Consider the following 18,042-nt stretch of genomic DNA (forward strand, 5'->3'; position numbering starts at 1 on the left):
TAAGAAAAATATTTACTAAATAAACGAAAGTAAACAATAAAATAGCAACAATAAAATAACAATAACGAGGCTATATACAGGGGGTACCGGTACCGAGTCAATCTGAGGGAGTACAGGTATTTGAGGTAATATGTACATGTAGGTAGAGGTAAAGTGACTATGCATAGATAATAGATAATAAACAGCGAGTATCAGCAGCGTAAAAAAAGGGTGGGGGGGTCAATTGATATAGTCTGGGTAGCCATTTGATTAGCTGTTCAGCAATCTTATGGCTTGGGGGTAGAAGCTGTTAAAAAAGCCTTTTGGTCCTAGACCTGGCTCTGGTATTGCTTGCCGTGTGGGAGCAGAGAGAACAGTCAATGACTAGTGTGGCTGGAGTCTTTGGCAATTTTAGGGCCTTCCTCTAACACCGCCTGGTATAGAGGTCCTGAAGGGCAGGAAGCTTTGCCCCTGTGATCAACTGGGCTGTACGCACTACCCTCTGTAGCGCCTTGCGGTCGGAGGCAAAGCAGTTGCCATACCAGGTGGTGATGCAACCAGTTAGGATGCTCTCGATGGTGCAGTTGTAGAAATTTTGAGGATCCATGATAAATCTTTTCAGTCTCCTGAGGGGGAATAGTTTTTGTTCTGCCCTCTTCACGACTGTCTTGTCGTGTTTGGACCACGATAGTTTGTTGGTGATGTGGACACCAAGGAACTTGAAGCTCTCAACCTGCTCCACTACAGCCCCGTCGTTGAGAATGGGGCTGTGCTCGGCACTCCTTTTCCTGTAGTCCATGAATATCTCCTTTGTCTTGATCACATTGAGGGAGGGGTTGTTATCCTGACACCACATTTCCAAGTCTCTGACCTCCTCCCTATAGGCTGTCTCATCGTTGTCGGTGAGCAGGCCTACCACCATTGTGTCATCAGCAAACTTAATGATGGTGTTGGAGTTGTGTTTAGCCACGCAGTTATGGGTGAACAGAAGGGGACTAAGAACGCACCCCTGAGGGGCCCCTGTGTTGAGGATCAGCGTGGCAGATTTGTTGTTGCCTACCCTTACCACCTGGGGGTGGTCCACCAGGAAGTCCAGGATACAGACGCAGAGGGAGGTGTTTAGTCCCAGGGTCCTTAGCTTAGTGATGAGCTTTAATTAAGGATCCGTCCTTTAAAAAAAAAAATCACCTAAAATGACATAGCCAAATCTAACTGCCTGTTGCTCCGGCCCTGAAGCAATGATATGCATATTCATGGTACCATTTGAAAGGAAACACCTTGAAGTTTGTGGATATGTGAAAGGAATGTGGGAGAATATAACATAATAGATCTGGTAAAAGATAATACAAAGAAAAAAACAACCGTTCTGTTGTATTTGTTTGTACCATAATTTTGAAATGCAAGAGAAAGGCCATAATGTATTATTCCAGCCCAGGTGCAATTTAGATTTTGGCAACAGTGCATGTGCAAATTTTTTGACTGATCCAATTAACCATTGCATTTCTGTTCAAAATGTTGTATCAAGACTGCCCAAATGTGCCTAATATGTTTATTAATAACTTTCCATGTTCAAAATTGTGCACTCTCCTCAAACAACAACATGCTATTATTTCACTGTAATAGCTACTGTAAATTGGACAGTGTAGTTAGATTAACAAGAATTTAAGCTTTCTGCCAATATAAGATATGTCTATGTCCTGGGAAATGTTCTTGATACTTACAACCTCAAGTTAATCGCAATCGCACCGATTGGTGTCGAACGCTGAGTTGTAGTCAATTAATAGCATTCGCACATTGGTGTTCCTTTTGTCCAGGTGGGAAAGGGCAGTGTGGAGTGCAATAGAGATTGCGGATCTGTTGGGGAAGTATACAAACTGGAGTGGGTCTAGGGTATCTGGGATAATGGTGCTGATGTGAGCCATGACCAGCCTTTCAAAGCACTTCATGGCTACAGACGTGAGTGCTACAGGTTGGTAGTCATTTAGGCAGGTTACATTGGTGTTCTTGGGCACAGGACTATGTTGGTCTGCTTGAAACATGTAGGTATTACAGACTGGGCCAGGGACAGGTTGAAAATGTCAGTGAAGACAGTTGGTCAGCGCATGTTCGATGTACACGTCCTGGTAATCCCTCTGGCCCTTCGGCCTTGTGAATGTTGACCTGTTTAAAGGTCTTACTCACATCGGCAACGGCAAGTGTATGGTGTTGGTCCGGTCCTGTGTGGTGAAGTTTCACGGATACACACTATGCTGAAAAACTAACCGACACACACATCTAATAGCAGCTCCAGTGCAAAGGACCCGTCCAATCACCATTGAGACCTAGCACATTACAATAGGTTATAGAGAGCTATTGGAGGGGTAACCCAGTCTGTTTAGGCTTAACAACAGGGATTATCTCTCCTGCCTCATTGTTTGGCCCATCCACTGACAGGCAGGAGACAGAGAAGTCCCTCTGCCAAAATACCCCCCCCCCCCCCACATTAGGGCCAGGAAGGAAGGCAGTTTAGGGAGGCAGTGTGTGTGCCCTTCTCTTCTCTCACACGCAAGCCTCCCACTCCTTTACCCTCACCTTTCACAGCCCCCTACCCTTCAAACATGTCCCATCCATAATTGGTCTTTAGGGAGGGTGACTGCCAGTTTGTTTCATTAGTCATTCAATTAAAGTGCTTAAAGTGATGTCTGTACCTTCATATTTCTCTATATTAGCAAGGCTTTTGCTTTAGTGGGTCAGAAGAATACTAAGAAAACTCATTAATACATTAAACTAGCTAGGGTTTCGATTAGTCATGCATTCACACAACATAATCTGTAATCTTTAGGGGGGCTTTGGAAGTTGAAGCAATGTTTTTCTATAGACCATGGTGCTCTGTCTTCCTGTGTGAACTACTCTTCCTGTTGCATAGAAGGTTGCAGTTTAACACTTTTCTGAAGGCACTTTGAAGAGGAGAGAGGGGCTGTGAATGTGTGTGTGTGTGTCTGTGTGTTTGTGTGTTTGTATTTGTGTGTGTGTGTCAGTATGTGTGTGATGCTCTGTCCATGACACCAGATACACAACTACTCTGACATTGCAGGGTGACAACTATCGAGATTACCATCTATCAAACATTTTAAAAAACATTTGAGATTATCATCTATCAAACATTTCTAAAAACTATTGAGATTATCATCTATCAAACATCTTCAAAAACTATCAAGATTATCATCTATCAAACATTTGAAAGACAATCAAGATGTTCAGCTTTCAAACATTTTAAAATACTATCAAGATTATCATCTCAAACATTTAAAGGAATATCAAGATTATCATCTCAAACATTTAAAGGAATATCAAGATTATCATCTCAAACATTTAAAGGAATATCAAGATTATCGTCTATTTTGATTGGGAAGTGTGTCCAATTTCAATGATTCTGCGAAATGTCATAATTGACATAGAAGGGCAGTTGACAATGAAAAAATGGAGCCGATAGACATAGACATCTGTTTCTGGACCCTAAGCAACTTGCCAGTATTTCGTTTTTTATGTGTAATTTCCTACATTATTAGCTCAGAACGTCTGTTACACTATTACATACAGCCGGAAATAACTTTTGGTTATTAGAGTGGTGTCACGTTCTGAATTTAGTTATTTTGTTATGTCTTTGTTTTAGTATGGTCAGGGCGTGAGTTGGGTGGGTTGTCTATGTTCCTTTTTCTATGTTTTGGGATTTCTGTGCTTGGCCTGGTATGGTTCTCAATCAGAGGCAGCTGTCAATCGTTGTCCCTGATTGAGAACCATAGCCTGGTTTCACTTTGAGTTGTGGGTGATTATTTTCTGTGTCAGTGTTTTGTTCCACACGGAACTGTTTTGTTTTTTCACTATGTCGTTTATTGTTTTGTTCAGTGTTCATTATTCTTTCTAAAAACCAAGATGAACACTTACCACGCTGCGTATTGGTCCGATCCTTGCTACTCCTCAGAAGAGGAAAGCCGTTACAAGTGGCGGTAACTCACCAGCATTTTTCCCAGAAATACTACATTCCTAAATTGTACCTTTTGTTCGTACCCCACAAGGCAATTCCACTTATCCCAGAGACTGCTCCAAGATGCTGCCGGTGGAGAAGAGGTTTTCGGAATGGACTTTCAGTCCGACTCAGGAGGTGTGCATACCATCCACCACTTCCGAGTGTATTACTTGGTAATGTTCAGTCCCTGGACAATAAAATCGATGAGCTCAGGTCGAGGACCTCCTTCCAGAGAGACATCAGGGACTGTAACATACTCTGTTTCACGGAATCATGGTTCTCTATACTGTCCCTGTACTCTATACTGTCCCACAGCAAGCTGTGTTTTCAGTACATTTGGCAGACCGGAATAAAGGACTCTCTGGGAAAAAGAAAGGCGAAGGTGTATGTTTCATGATTAACTACTCATGGTCTGATTGTGGTAACATACATGAACTCAAGTCTTTTTGTTAATCTGATCTAGAATACCTCACAATCAAATGCCGACCGTATTACCTCCCGAGAGAATTCTATTTGGTCATCGTCACAGTCGTGTATATTCCCCCCTAAAGCCGATACCACAACAGCTCTCAAGGAACTACACTGGACTTTGTGCAAACTGGAAACCGCATATCCTAAGGCCACATTTATTGTAGCTGGAGACTTTATTAAAGCAAATCTTAGAAGAATGCTACCAAAGTTTTATCAACACATTGCCTGCGCCATTCACGCATCAAAAACTCTCCACCATTGCTACTCTCCATTTCAGGATGGCTACAAGGCCCTCCCCCACCCTCCCTTTGGCAAATCAGATCATGCCTCCATCCTGCTCCTCCCTTCCTATAGATAGAAAGTCAAACAGGAATTACCTGTGGTAAGGACTGTTCAACACTGGTCTGACCAATCGGAATCCATGCTTTGTTCACTTGGACTGGGATATGTTCCGGGTTGCCTCTGACAATAACATTTACTTACAGTGGGGGAAAAAAGTATTTAGTCAGTCACCAATTGTGCAAGTTCTCCCACTTAAAAAGATAAGAGAGGCCTGTAATTTTCATCATAGGTACACTTCAACTATTCCAAAAAAATCACATTGTAGGATTTTTAATGAATTTATTTGCAAATTATGGGGGAAAATAAGTATTTGGTCACCTACAAACAAGCAAGATTTCTGGCTCTCACAGACCTGTAACTTCTTCTTTAAGAGGCTCCTCTGTCCTCCACTCGTTACCTGTATTAATGGCACCTGTTTGAACTTGTTATTAGTATAAAAGACACCTGTCCACAACCTCAAACAGTCACACTCCAAACTCCACTATGGCCAAGACCAATGAGCTGTCAAATGACACCAGAAACAAAATTGTAGACCTGCACCAGGCTGGGAAGACTGGATCTGTCATAGGTAAGCAGCTTGGTTTGAAGAAATCAACTGTGGGAGCAATTATTAGGAAATGGAAGACATACAAGACCACTGATAATCTCCCTCCATCTGGGGCTCCACGCAAGATCTCACCCCGTGGGGTCAAAATGATGACAAGAACGGTGAGCAAAAATCCCAGAACCACACGGGGGGACCTAGTAAATGAGCTACAGAGAGCTGGGACCAAAGCAACAAAGCCTACCATTAGTAACACACTACGCCGCCGGTGGGATGTTGTTCCCACTGTGATGATTAAAACCTATCCAAACCCAAAACTGTGAATAGATGGCAGCATTCGTGAACCACTGTATTTAACCACAGCAAGGTGACTGGGAATATGGTTTAGTACAAAAAGTCCAGTTATGCCGTTCGTAAGGCAAAATGTCAGTATAGAGAAAAAGTGGAGTACCAATTTAACGGCTCAGACATGAGGCGTATGTGGCAGGGACGCCAGAAAATCACGGATTATAAAAGGAAAACCAGCCACGTTGCGGACACTGACGTCTTGCTCCCGGACAAGCTAAACACTTTATTCGCCCTCTTTGTGGAAAACACGATGCCGCCGACGCGGGCCACCACCACTCCCGTGGACTGTGAGATTTCATTATTTGTAGCCAACGTGAGTAAGACATTTAAGCGTGTTAACCCTGGCAAGGCTGCCGACCCAGACGGTGTGTTTAGGGACATATTCAATCTCTCCCTATCCCAGTCTGTTGTCCCCACTTGCTTCAAGATGTCCACCATTGTTTCTGTGCCCAAGAAAGTGAAGGTATTACTATTGCTGTGTAGCACTTATTTCTGTCATCATGACGTGCTTTGAGAGGCTAGTTAAGGATAAAATCACCTCCAATTTAACCAACACTCCAGACCCACTGCAATTTGAATACCACCCCAATAGATCCAGGGATGATGAAATCGCCATCGCACTGCACACTGCCTTTCCCATCTGGACAAGAGGAATATGTATGTAAGAATAGTGTTTATTGACTACAGCTCAGCCTTCAACACCATAGTACCCTCCAAGCTCATCACTAACCTCAGGGCCCTGGGTCTGAATCCTGCCCTGTGCAAATGGATCTTGGACTTCCTGATGGTCCGCCCCCAGGTGGTGAAGGTAGGCAACAACACCTCCACCATGCTGATACTTAAAACAGGGGCAACACAAGGACGCGTGCTCAGCCTCATCCTGTACTCCCTGTTCACCCATTACTGCGTGGCCACACACGTCTCCAACTCAATCATCAAGTTTTCAAACCATGCAACAGTGGTAGGCCTGATTACCAACGACGACGAGACAGCCTACAAGGAGGAGGTGAGGGCCCTTGTGGAGTGGTGCCAGGAAAATAACCTCTCTTTCAATGACAACAAAACAAAGTAACTGATCGTGGACTTCAAGCGACAGCAGAGAGAGCACGCCCTCATCCACATCGACGTGGCTGCAGCGGAGAAGGTGAAAAAAGCTTAAGGTTCTTTGGCATATACATCACTGACAATCTGAAATGGTCCACTAACGTAGACAGTGTGATGAAAAAGACGCAACAGCGCCTCTTCAACCTCAGGAGCCTAAAGAAATCCAGCTTGGCCCCTAAGACCCTCACAAACTTTTACAGATGTACCATTGAGGTCAACCTGTCGGGCTGTATCACTGCCTGATACAGCAACTGCACCATCCACAACCATAGGGCTCTCCAGAGGTTGGTGCAGTCTGCCCATCGCATCACCGGGGGCAAACTGTCTTCCCTCCAAGGACATCTACAGCACCCAGTGTCACAGGAAGACCAAGAAGATCATCAATGAACTCAGCCACCAAGCCATGGCATGTTCACACCCTGTTACCATCCAGAAGGCGAAGTCAGTACATGTGCATGAAAGCTGTTTCTATCTCAAGGCCATTAGACTGTTAAACAGTCAACACTAGCCGGCCTCCGCTCAGTACCCTGCCCTGAACTTAGTCACTGTCACTAGCGAAATTGAAAAATATTTTTTAGAAATATGTAACTTTCACACATTAACAAGTCCAATACAGCACATTAAAGATAAACATCTTGTTAATCTACCCATCATGTCTGATTTCAAAAATGCTTTACAGCGAAAGCACAACATATGTTAGGTCATAGCCAAGTCAAAAAAACACACAGCCATTTTTCCAGCCCAAGATAGGAGTCACAAAAAGCAGAAATATAGATAAAATTCATCACTAACCTTTGATGATCTTCATCAGATCACACTCATAGGACATCATGTTACACAATACATGTATGTTTTCTTCGATAATGTGCATATTTATATCCAAAAATCTCAGTTTACATTGGCGCGTTACATGCATTAATGTTTTGATTCCAAAACATCCGATGATTTTGCAGATATACTCATAATAAACATTGATAAAAGATGCAACTGTTATTCACAGAATTAAAGATGCAACCACTGTGTCAGATTTCAAAAAAACTTCACGGAAAAAGCATAATCTGAGAACGGCGCTCAGAGCCCAATCCAGCCAGAGAAATATCCGCCATTTTGGAGTCAACAGAAGTTAGAAATAACACTATAAATATTCACTTACCTCTAATGATATTCATCAGAAGGCACTCCCAGGAATCCCAGTTCGACAATAAATGACTGATTTGTTCCATAAAGTTCCATAAAGTCCATAATTTATGTCCAAATAGCCACTTGTTGTTAGGGTGTTCAGCCCAGTAATCCATCTTCATGAGGAGCGAGCACTTCGTCCAGACAAAAACTCGAAAAGTTCCGTTACAGGTTGTAGAAACAAGACAAACGATGTATGGAATCAATCTTTATGATGTTTTTAACATAAAACATCAATAAGCTTCCAACCAGAGAATTCCTATGTCTGAAGAAAAGCACTGGAAAGAGAACTAACTCTGTCGGGAGCACACGTCATGAGCCTGAGACACTCTGCCAGACCACTGACTCAAACAGGTCTCATGAGGTTCTTTACAGTAGAATCCTCAAACCAGTTTCTAAAACTGGTTGACATCTAGTGGAAACCGTAGGAAGTGCAACTTGACTCCATAGACACTGTGTATTTGGTAGGCCAAGCTTTGAAAAACTACAAACCTCAGATATCCCACTTCCTGGTTGGTTTTCTCAGGTTTTTTGCCTGCCATATGAGTTCTGTTATATTCACAGACATCATTCAAACAATTTTAGAAACTTCAGAGTGTTTTCTATCCAATACTAATAATAATATGCATATATTTGCATCTGGGACAGAGTAGGAGGCAGTTCACTCTGGGCACGCTATTCATCCAAAAGTGAAAATGCTGCCCCCTATCCCAAAAAGGTTAACTGCACCTCAGATTGCAGCCCAAATAAATGCTTCACAGAGTTCAAGTAAGAGACACATCTCAACATCAACTGTTCAGAGGAGACTACAGGAATCAGGCTTTCATGATCAAATTTCTGCAAAGAAACCACTACTAATGGACACCAATAATAATAAGAAACTTGCTTGGGCCAAGAAACACAAGCAATGAACTGGTAACTGGTGACTGGTAAAAATCTGTCCTTCTGTCCAAATTTGCTGTTTTTTGATCCAACCACCGTGTCTTTGTGAGACGCAGAGTAGGTGAATGGATGATGATTTTTGCATGTGTGTTTCCCACCTTGAAGCATGGAGGAGGAGGTGTGATGGTGTGGGGGTGCTATGCTGGTGACGCTGTCTGTGATTTATTTAGAATTCAAGGCATACTTAACCAGCATGGCTACCACAGTATTCTGCAGCGATACGCCATCCCATCTGGTTTGTGCTTATTGGGACGGTCATTTGTTTTTCAACAGGACAATGATCCAACACACCTCCAGGCTGTGTAAGGGCTATTTGACCAAGAAAGAGAGTGATGGAGTGCTGCATCAGATTACCTGTTCTCCACAATCACCCAACCTCAACCCAATTGAGATGGTTTGGGATGAGTTGGCCCGCAGAGTGAAGGAAATCCAGCCAACAAGTGCTCAGCATGTGGGAACTCCTTCAAGACACTTTGAAAAGCATTCTTCACGAAGCTGGTTGAGAGAATTCCAAGAGTGTGCAAAGCTGTTATCAAGGCAAAGGGTGGCTACTTTGAGGAATCTCAAATATAAAATATAACATTTGTTTAACACTTTTTTTTTTGTGGGCAGAACTGAAAAAGCATGTGCGAGCATGGAGGCCTACAATCCTGACTCAGTTACACCAGCTCTGTCAGGAGGAATGGGCCAAAATGCACCCAAATTATTGTGGGAAGCTTGTGGAAGGCTAACCGAAACATTTGACCCAAGTTAAAACATTTAAAGGCAGTGCTACCAAATACTAATTGAGTGTTTGTAAACTTCTGACTCACTGGGAATGTGATGAAAGAAATAAAAGCAGAATTTAATCATTCTATCTACTATTCTTCTGACATTTCACATTCTTAAAATAAAGTAGTGATCCTAACTGACCTAAGACAGGGAATTTTTATTCGGATTAACCTCTCTAGGGTATGTGCAACACTAGCGTCCCACCTGGCCAACATCCAGTGAGATTGCAGAGTGCCAAATTCAAATACAGAAATACTCATTATAATAATTCAGAAAAGATACAACTATTTTACATAGGTTTAAAGATTAACTTCTTGTGAATCCAACCACGGTGTCAGATTTAAAAAATGGTTTACGGTGAATGCATACCATACGATTATTTGAGAACATAGCCCAGCAGACAAATCATTACAAACAGTAACCAGCCATGTAGAAGAGTTACACAAGTCAGAAATAGAGATACAATTAATCACTTACCTTTGATGATCTTCATATGGTTGCACTCAGAAGACATTAATTTATTCAATAAACGTTCCTTTTGTTCGATAAAGTCTCTTTATATCCAAAAACCTCAGTTTTGTTCACACGTTTTCTTCAGTAATCCATAGGCTCAGACGCAGTCACAACAGGCAGACAAAAAAATCCAAATAGTATCTGTAAAGTTTGTAGAAACATTTCAAATGATGTTCATAATCAATCCTCAGGTTGTTTTTAGCCTAAATAATCGATAATATTTTAACCGGACAATAACATCGTCAATTTAAAAGGTAAACAAGAAAGGCACTCTCTCGGTCGCACGCATGAAAAAGTTCTGTGACACGGCAGGGTCCACTCATTCAGACTGCTCTTACTCCCTAATTTTTTAGAATACAAGCCTGAAACAATTTCGAAAGACTGTTGACATCTAGTGGAAGGCATACGAACTGCAATTTGAGTCATAAGTCAATGGATACTGTAATGGCATTGAATAGAAAAAACTACAACAAACAAAAAAATCCTACTTCCTGAATGGATTTTTCTCAGGTTCTCAGGTTATACTCACAGACACTATTTTAACAGTTTCGGAAACTTTAGAGTATTTTCTATCCAAATCTAGCAATTATATGCATATCCTATCTTCTGGGCCTGAGTGGAAGGAGGTTTAATTTGGGCATGCTTTTCTTCCAAAATTCCAAATGCTGTTCCCTACCCTAGAGAAGTTAAATGTCAGGAATTGTGAAAAACTGAGTTTAAATGTATTTGGCTAAGGTGTATGTAAACTTCCGACTTCAACTGTATATACACTCCAGACTCCAACATTACTCGCCCTAATTGTTAGATGTTACTGCACTGTTGGAGCTAGAAACTCAAGCATTATCAACACCTGCAATAACATCCATTTCAATATTATCGCTTGCACAGTGCTCCTTGGGATGTTTAAAGCTTGGGAAATCTTTTGTATCCAAATCCGGCTTTAAACTTCTTCACAACAGTATCTCGGACCTGCCTGGTGTGTTCCTTGTTCTTCATGATGCTCTCTGCGCTTTTGACGGACCTCTGAGACTATCACATGGCAGGTGCATTTATACGGAGACTTGATTACACACAGGTGGATTGTATTTATCATCATTAGTCATTTAGGTCAACATTGGATCATTCAGAGATCCTCACTGAACTTCTGGAGAGAGTTTGCTGCACTGAAAGTAAAGGGGCTGAATAATTTTGCACGCCCAATTTTTCAGTTTTGGATTTGTTAAAAAAGTTTGAAATATCCAATAAATGTCGTTCCACTTCATGATTGTGTCCCACTTGTTGTTGATTCTTCACAAAAAAATACAGTTTTATATCTTTATGTTTGAAGCCTGAAATGTGGCAAAAGGTCGCAAAGTTCAAGGGGGCCGAATACTTTCGCAAGGCACTGTATGTGTATGCAACCAATATAATTTGATTTGATAAGCAAGCATGTTTGTGTTTGTTAGTTTGTGTGTGCTTATGAATGAATATGTGTTTGGCAAAAGAGCATCTAGTGTGTTGTGGGTCAATGTCAACTTTTTTTGCAATATACTGTGTGCATAGTGCTGTTATGTCGAGATTTAGCAATATGAGATTCTCAGCCAATTTTAACTCTTTTAACTCTCTCTCTCTCTCTCTCTCTCTCTCTCTCTCTCTCTCTCTCTCTCTCTCTCTCTCTCTCTCTCTCTCTCTCTCTCTCTCTCTCTCTCTCTCTCTCTCTCTCTCTCTCTCTCTCTCTCTCTCTCTCTCTCTCTCTCTCTCTCTCTCTCTCTCTCTCTCTCTCTCTCTCTCTCTCTCTCTCTCTCTCTCTCTCTCTCTCTCTCTCTCTCTCTCTCCAGGTGACTTTGTTCATCTATACAGACCTGATGTTGGTGACCAGAGAGGATGAACCAGGGAGATGTAACGTCCTACAGAACCCTCTATTTCTCAGACAACTACGGCTACAGGACGGTCAGTGTTTCAACCCTTAAACAGAAACCTTAGTGCTGGCCCTGGTGCTATTAGACATGACCCCAACATGAACCCCTTTAACCCCCCTGTCTCTAAGACAGCTTTGACGGTCGGTGCATAAACCCCATAGGCCTAACCTTGTTGACCTGACCGATCATAGACTTGACAGTTACCCTCAAACCCTCAACCTCAGACAATGCTGAGACTACAGGATGGATTTCCTAAAAACAGTTGAGACGAGAAGGAGGTACTAGTTGCTGACCCTTGACGTGGACCTTACTCTAAATCTGACCCTTAGCATCTGCCATGTGTTGGCCAGCAACTGTGAATTACAAGAAAATCTGCCTGTAAGATGGAGTACAAATAGAGATAAAATTAATCACTAACCTTTGATGATCTTCATCAGATGACACTCATAGGACTTCCTGTTACACAATACATGCATGTTTTGTCCGATAAAGTGCATATTTTTTATACAAAATCAAATTTTACATTGGCGTGTTATGTTCAGTAGTTCCAAAACATGCAGTGATTTTGCAGAGAGCCACATCAATTTACAGAAATACACATTATAAATGTTGATGAAAAAACAAGTGTCATGCATGGAACTTTATATTTTTATATTTGATTTGCTCGATAAAGTTAATAATTTATGTCCATATACCTCCTTTTGTTAGGGCGTTTGGTAAACAAATCGAATCGAGCGTGCAACATCCAGCCTAGAGGTCGGACGAAAATTCCCAAAAGTTATATTACTGGTCGTAGAAACATATCAAACGATGTATAGAATCAATCTTTAGGATGTTTTTATCCTAAATGTTCAATAATGTTCCAACAGGAGAATTCCATTGTCTGTAGAAAAGCAATGGAACGGGCGCTACCTCTCATGTGAATGCGCGTGACTAAGCTCGTGGCTGCTGGCAGACCTCTGACTCATTCCCCTTTCATTCAGCCCCCCTTCATAGTAGAAGCATCAAACAACATTCTAAAGACGGTTTACATCTAGTGGAAGCCTTAGGAAGTGCATCATAACCAATATCCCACTGTATCTTCAATAGGGGCTAAGTTGAAAAACTACAAACCTGAGATTACCCACTTCCTGTTTAGATTTTTTCTCAGGTTTTTGCCTGCAATATGAGTTCTGTTATACTCACAGACATCATTCAAACAGTTTTAGAAACGTCAGAGTGTTTTCTATCCGATACCACTAATAATATGCATTTATTAGCATCGGGGACTCAGTAGGAGGCAGTTTACTCTGGGCACGCTTTTCATCCAAAAGTGAAAATGCTGCCCCTTATCCCAATGAAGCTAAACAATGATTATCATTAATCCTCAGGTTGTAATTTGTCTAAATAATCGATAATATTTCTACCGAACAATAGCGTATTCAATAGAAATGAAAAATAACGAAGGGCACGCACTCGGTCACACGTGCAAACCAGCACTGCGTGATTCTACAGTCCACTGACAGAAAGGTCTCATTCTTCTTTATTTTTCAGAAAACATGCTTGAAACCATGTCTAAAGACTGTTGACATGTAGTGGAATCCATAGGAACTGCAATCTGGGTCCTAACCCATTAGATACTCCATAGGCATTGATTTGAAACCTACCCACATCAAAATAAAATCCCACTTTTCCTCAGGTTTTCGCCTGCCATATCAGTTATGTAATACTCACAGATGATATTTTAACAGTTTTGGAAAGTTTAGAGTGTTTTCTATCAAAATCTACCAATTATATGCACATCCTAGCTACTGGGCCTGAGTAACAGGCAGTTTACTTTGGGCACGCTTCTCATTCAGATGTCGAAATACTGCCCCCAAGCCATAAGAAGATCACCTACATTAGCTAAAAATGATTAAAGTAGTTGGCAATATCAGTGGGTTTTGTAATTAATGAGCCATCTGATTCAATGAATGATACTGCGGAGTTAGCCTTTTTGCCTAAAATGTCCTTTAAGGTGCCCCACATTCTTTATGCCATTTATCATTGTTTAATAGTGTAGTTTCTTCTTCTTTTTACTCAGTTTAGTCATATTATTTCTCAATTTGCAGTACGTTTGCCAATTGGTTGCACAGCCAGACCTATTTGCCATTTATTTTGCCTCATCCCTTTCAACCATACAGTTTTTCAATTCCTCATCAATTCACAGGGATTTAACAGTTTTTAAAGTAATTTTCTTAATGGGTTCGTGCTTATTAGTAAGTGGAATAAGCAAATGAATAAATGTGTCACTTGCAGCATCTGGTTGCTCGTCATTACACACCACGGACCAACACATATTCTTTACATCAACAACATAGGAATCGTTACAAAACTTATTGCACGACCTCATATGCACTATATTAGGCCCAACCTTTGGAACTTTGGTTTCCCTAGATATGGCAACTATATTGTGATCACTACATCCAATGGATTTGTGTACTGCTCTCAAAACAAATGTCTGCAGCATTAGTAAATATGTGCTCAATACATATGGATGATTTCATGATAACCTGAACCAGGTTGCAGGCACTAGTTACAGTTTGAAGCTTTCTCTTGAGTGGGCATGCTGTTGAAAGCCAGTTAATATTTAAATCACCCAGAAAATATTGCTCTCTGTTGATATCACATACGTTATTAAGCATTTCACACGTTATCCAGATACTGATTGTTAGCACTTGGTGGTCTATAGGAGATTCCCACCAAAATGGGCTTTATGTGAGGCAGATGAACCTGTAGCCATTTTACTTCAACAGTGTTTGACATGAGATCCTCTCTAAGCTTTACAGGAATGTGGTTATGAATATAAACAGCAAAACCTCCACCTTTGGCATTTCTGTCTTTTCTGTAGATCTTATAACCAAATTAACAGCCATTAAAATAAAGTTATCTTTCTTCTCTTTCTTGTGATGTAAGTTTCAAGACGGTGTGTTAAATACCCAATAAAGCATTCTTATAGATTCAACGGAAATACAATGTATTTCATTCAGCCCATTCAGCCATTACCGGACCGGGTGTGTTTGACAGGTCATTACAAAAATGTCTGTGGTCGGTATGTTAATGGAAAAACGACAGAGAGTACGAAAGAGTCTCAAGATTAAAATGAAAGCAATCAATCCAGCGATATTTAAGAAACAAGTGGATTTTGCACCCCTCAAACATAGGAAATAGATGGCTGAAAAAGACAGATCCTCAAGTGGGCGGGGCACCCCTCAAACATAGGAAATAGATGGCTGGAAAAGACAGATCCTCAGGTGGTGCTACTTACACATCTACTGATTCCATGGTTTCATTTCAAGCAGGACATACTGTAGGAAACATACAACATTTCCCTAATGTATATACCGTCATGTAAATAAATAAATGCCATGTTATTTTTATGGCCCCGTAGTAGTGATTCATCCAGTGGGATATTTAGGCTGAATGTGAACCAAACCCTGGTCGTCTGTCTTTCTGGTTCTCAGCTATATAAACACTCCCCTCAGTTGGCACCTTGCAAAGAATACAGTAGTTTGGCCCACAGTATAACAAAGCACTGTAGGTCAAATAAACGCATCTTACTGTCAATGCATGTGTTCATAATGTAGAGAGGAGATGGAGAGGGTTCTGACTCAGAGTAGAGAGCTGGGGTTACAGTAGGCCAGAGCCGACTGGATGTTAGTGAGATCCTTTCAGTGTGAAGAGGCTGTGTGTGTGAGTGAGTCAGTGTGTGTGTGTGTATGTGTGCGCATTCACGAGAAAGTGAGATCTGTTGATATACTGTACATAAGGATCAGGTGGCAGAGAATCCAGTCATGCTGATCAGCTGTTGTTGGACAGTGTGGAGCCCAAACCGAGTCACAATATCCTGGGGTGTCTGTCCTGTCCCGCCCCATCCCTGCGACTACATACTGTATGTCTGTGACGCACTTGAGAGCACCCTTATCTCTCGCTTTTTATGTCTCACTCTCACTCTCCCCCACCCTCTCTTTCATTATCTCTCTCTCTTTCTCTCTTCTCTCTTATTCCCCAATTCTGCCTGTTCTATCTCACCATCCATGCCTGAGGGGGCATCTGTCATTAAATATGGTACCTTATAAAACTCTCCTCCCTCCCCTTTTCTACTTGTTTATTTCTGTCTCTCTGTCCCTCCCCCTCTCTCTCTTTCACTTTTTACTTTTACGTATTCCCTCTGAAATGACAGCTCAACTAAAACGTTGTATAATTGTCCCTAGGACAACGCCGAGTTAAAGCGCCGATTTTAGTTATTGAACTACATGTTCTTATCAGTGTAACAGTTCTACCATTGAACAGTCCAGTATGTGACCGCCTTCTTTGACATATGAAGTGAGCTACTGGTCAGGCTAGGGAGAGGTCAGCTATTGTTATGTGTTTAACCCAACAGATGACAGGGCATTACATTGCGTTGCATTACATTAGCTCATGTTCTGGCCCCTGAGACACAAAACACAGGAGGGGGGGTGTAGGAGGTCTATCCTCCCCATGGACAGTGCTCTCAGCTGGGTCACGCTCTGCATGGTTTCCCCCTGCACCCCTCCTCCATAGGAAGTCATCAGGGGATGGGAGGGATGTGTGTGTGTGTGTGGGAGGGGGGTGTACAAGGAGGGTGCATCTCCACCCGCCTATCATTGTTATTTTAGTACGGCAGGGCCTCTCAGGAAAGAGGCTCCGGGGACTGTGTTTGTTTCAACCAGGGTGGTGTGTGTGTGTGAGTAAGTGAGGTGGGGCAGAAGTGGGACAGGGGATTTCCTGTGACCCTGTCACCTACCATAGAGACAGGGGTGTGGAGCGTGGGAAAGACAGAGGGTGCTAAGAGAGAGCACCACAACAGACACACAAACTACACCCCCACACACACTGTTGTGTGTACCTGCAGAGCACAGTCACATCAAGCAAAACATTTGTAATTTGCGAAACATCACATGAAAAGTGCCTGTTATTAAAATACATTTTCTTATTTAGCATTTGAGAAGCATCTTATAAAGGCCGTATGAATTCTTCATAAAGCATGACAAGTTATCCTTTGTTATCCTTTTGTAAAGAATGATTAGAATAGTCCAACAGTATTAGTCCAACAGTATTAGTCCAACAGTATTAACAGGCTGTAATTGCCATAAAAGCTGTGATCTCCCTCCCCATGTGCAGTAGATGTCTTAATGTGACACAGGCGGATCTCCTGCAACTGTAAAATAAATGCAAGAGTGACCTCTGGTGTTGAGTTGGAATAATCATAAGCATTCTGATCTGGTTCTGACAACAATTTGAGATTGCAGTGAGGAGATGCAGTATTCTGCCTAACAATCTCACTCGGCTGCCCCCCGGGGTTAGCCCAGTGATACACAGGCTGTCCATGGAAGTCTGTGTTCAATGAACAGTTTTCTCTTTCAAAATACTAGTTTGATGTACAGTGCAATGTCACAGAAACACGAATGCCTTCAAGGTGAAGCTCTAACATGAGTTGGGATGGTAGGAGGGAGTTTTATTATTTTATTTGACTGAGAATGTTCATTAGTCAGTAAATATAGTGCTGAAACTGTGATACTGACATTAGCATAAGATCAGAAATATTGTTTTTGTTTAATATCCTGACAGGTTTGCAGACCAAGATGAATGTAAAATCAATAACCAATTACGATTACACCTTAATTGCTGTGTTTGTCATAGTCAGTCAGGTTCTTTGTACAGTCGACTTTTCGTGTCATAAATCAATTTAACAGTGGTATTATTTATGGTTGACCAATATGCTAATTAATGCAGTAATTAGTGCAGTAATTAGTGAAGTAACAGTATTGTACAAGTATACTAATATCATAATATAGTGATATTGCACATATTGTTTTAGGTGAGTATACAGGAACCCTTGGGGACGAACATGACCTCAGTGGTGTGAACTGTGGTGAACCTTCTCCCCAGTGTTCCTCAGGGAT

At 41.6% G+C, this 18,042-nt stretch overlaps 1 protein-coding gene across 3 annotated transcripts in view; it reads left to right on the top strand.

Moving 5' to 3' along the window:
* The window catches only part of LOC139408641 (regulator of G-protein signaling 3-like), a 206,015-nt gene that overhangs the window by 62,967 nt on the left and 125,006 nt on the right, over positions 1-18,042 (top strand). For all 3 annotated transcript variants that reach the window (XM_071152789.1, XM_071152791.1, XM_071152790.1), the window contains one exon: positions 12,017-12,128. In XM_071152789.1, coding sequence (XP_071008890.1) covers positions 12,017-12,128 — 112 coding nt within the window. The remainder of the gene's footprint in view (positions 1-12,016; positions 12,129-18,042) is intronic.

Source organism: Oncorhynchus clarkii, chromosome 5 (assembly GCF_045791955.1).
Source record: "Oncorhynchus clarkii lewisi isolate Uvic-CL-2024 chromosome 5, UVic_Ocla_1.0, whole genome shotgun sequence".
Lineage (NCBI taxonomy): Eukaryota > Metazoa > Chordata > Actinopteri > Salmoniformes > Salmonidae > Oncorhynchus > Oncorhynchus clarkii.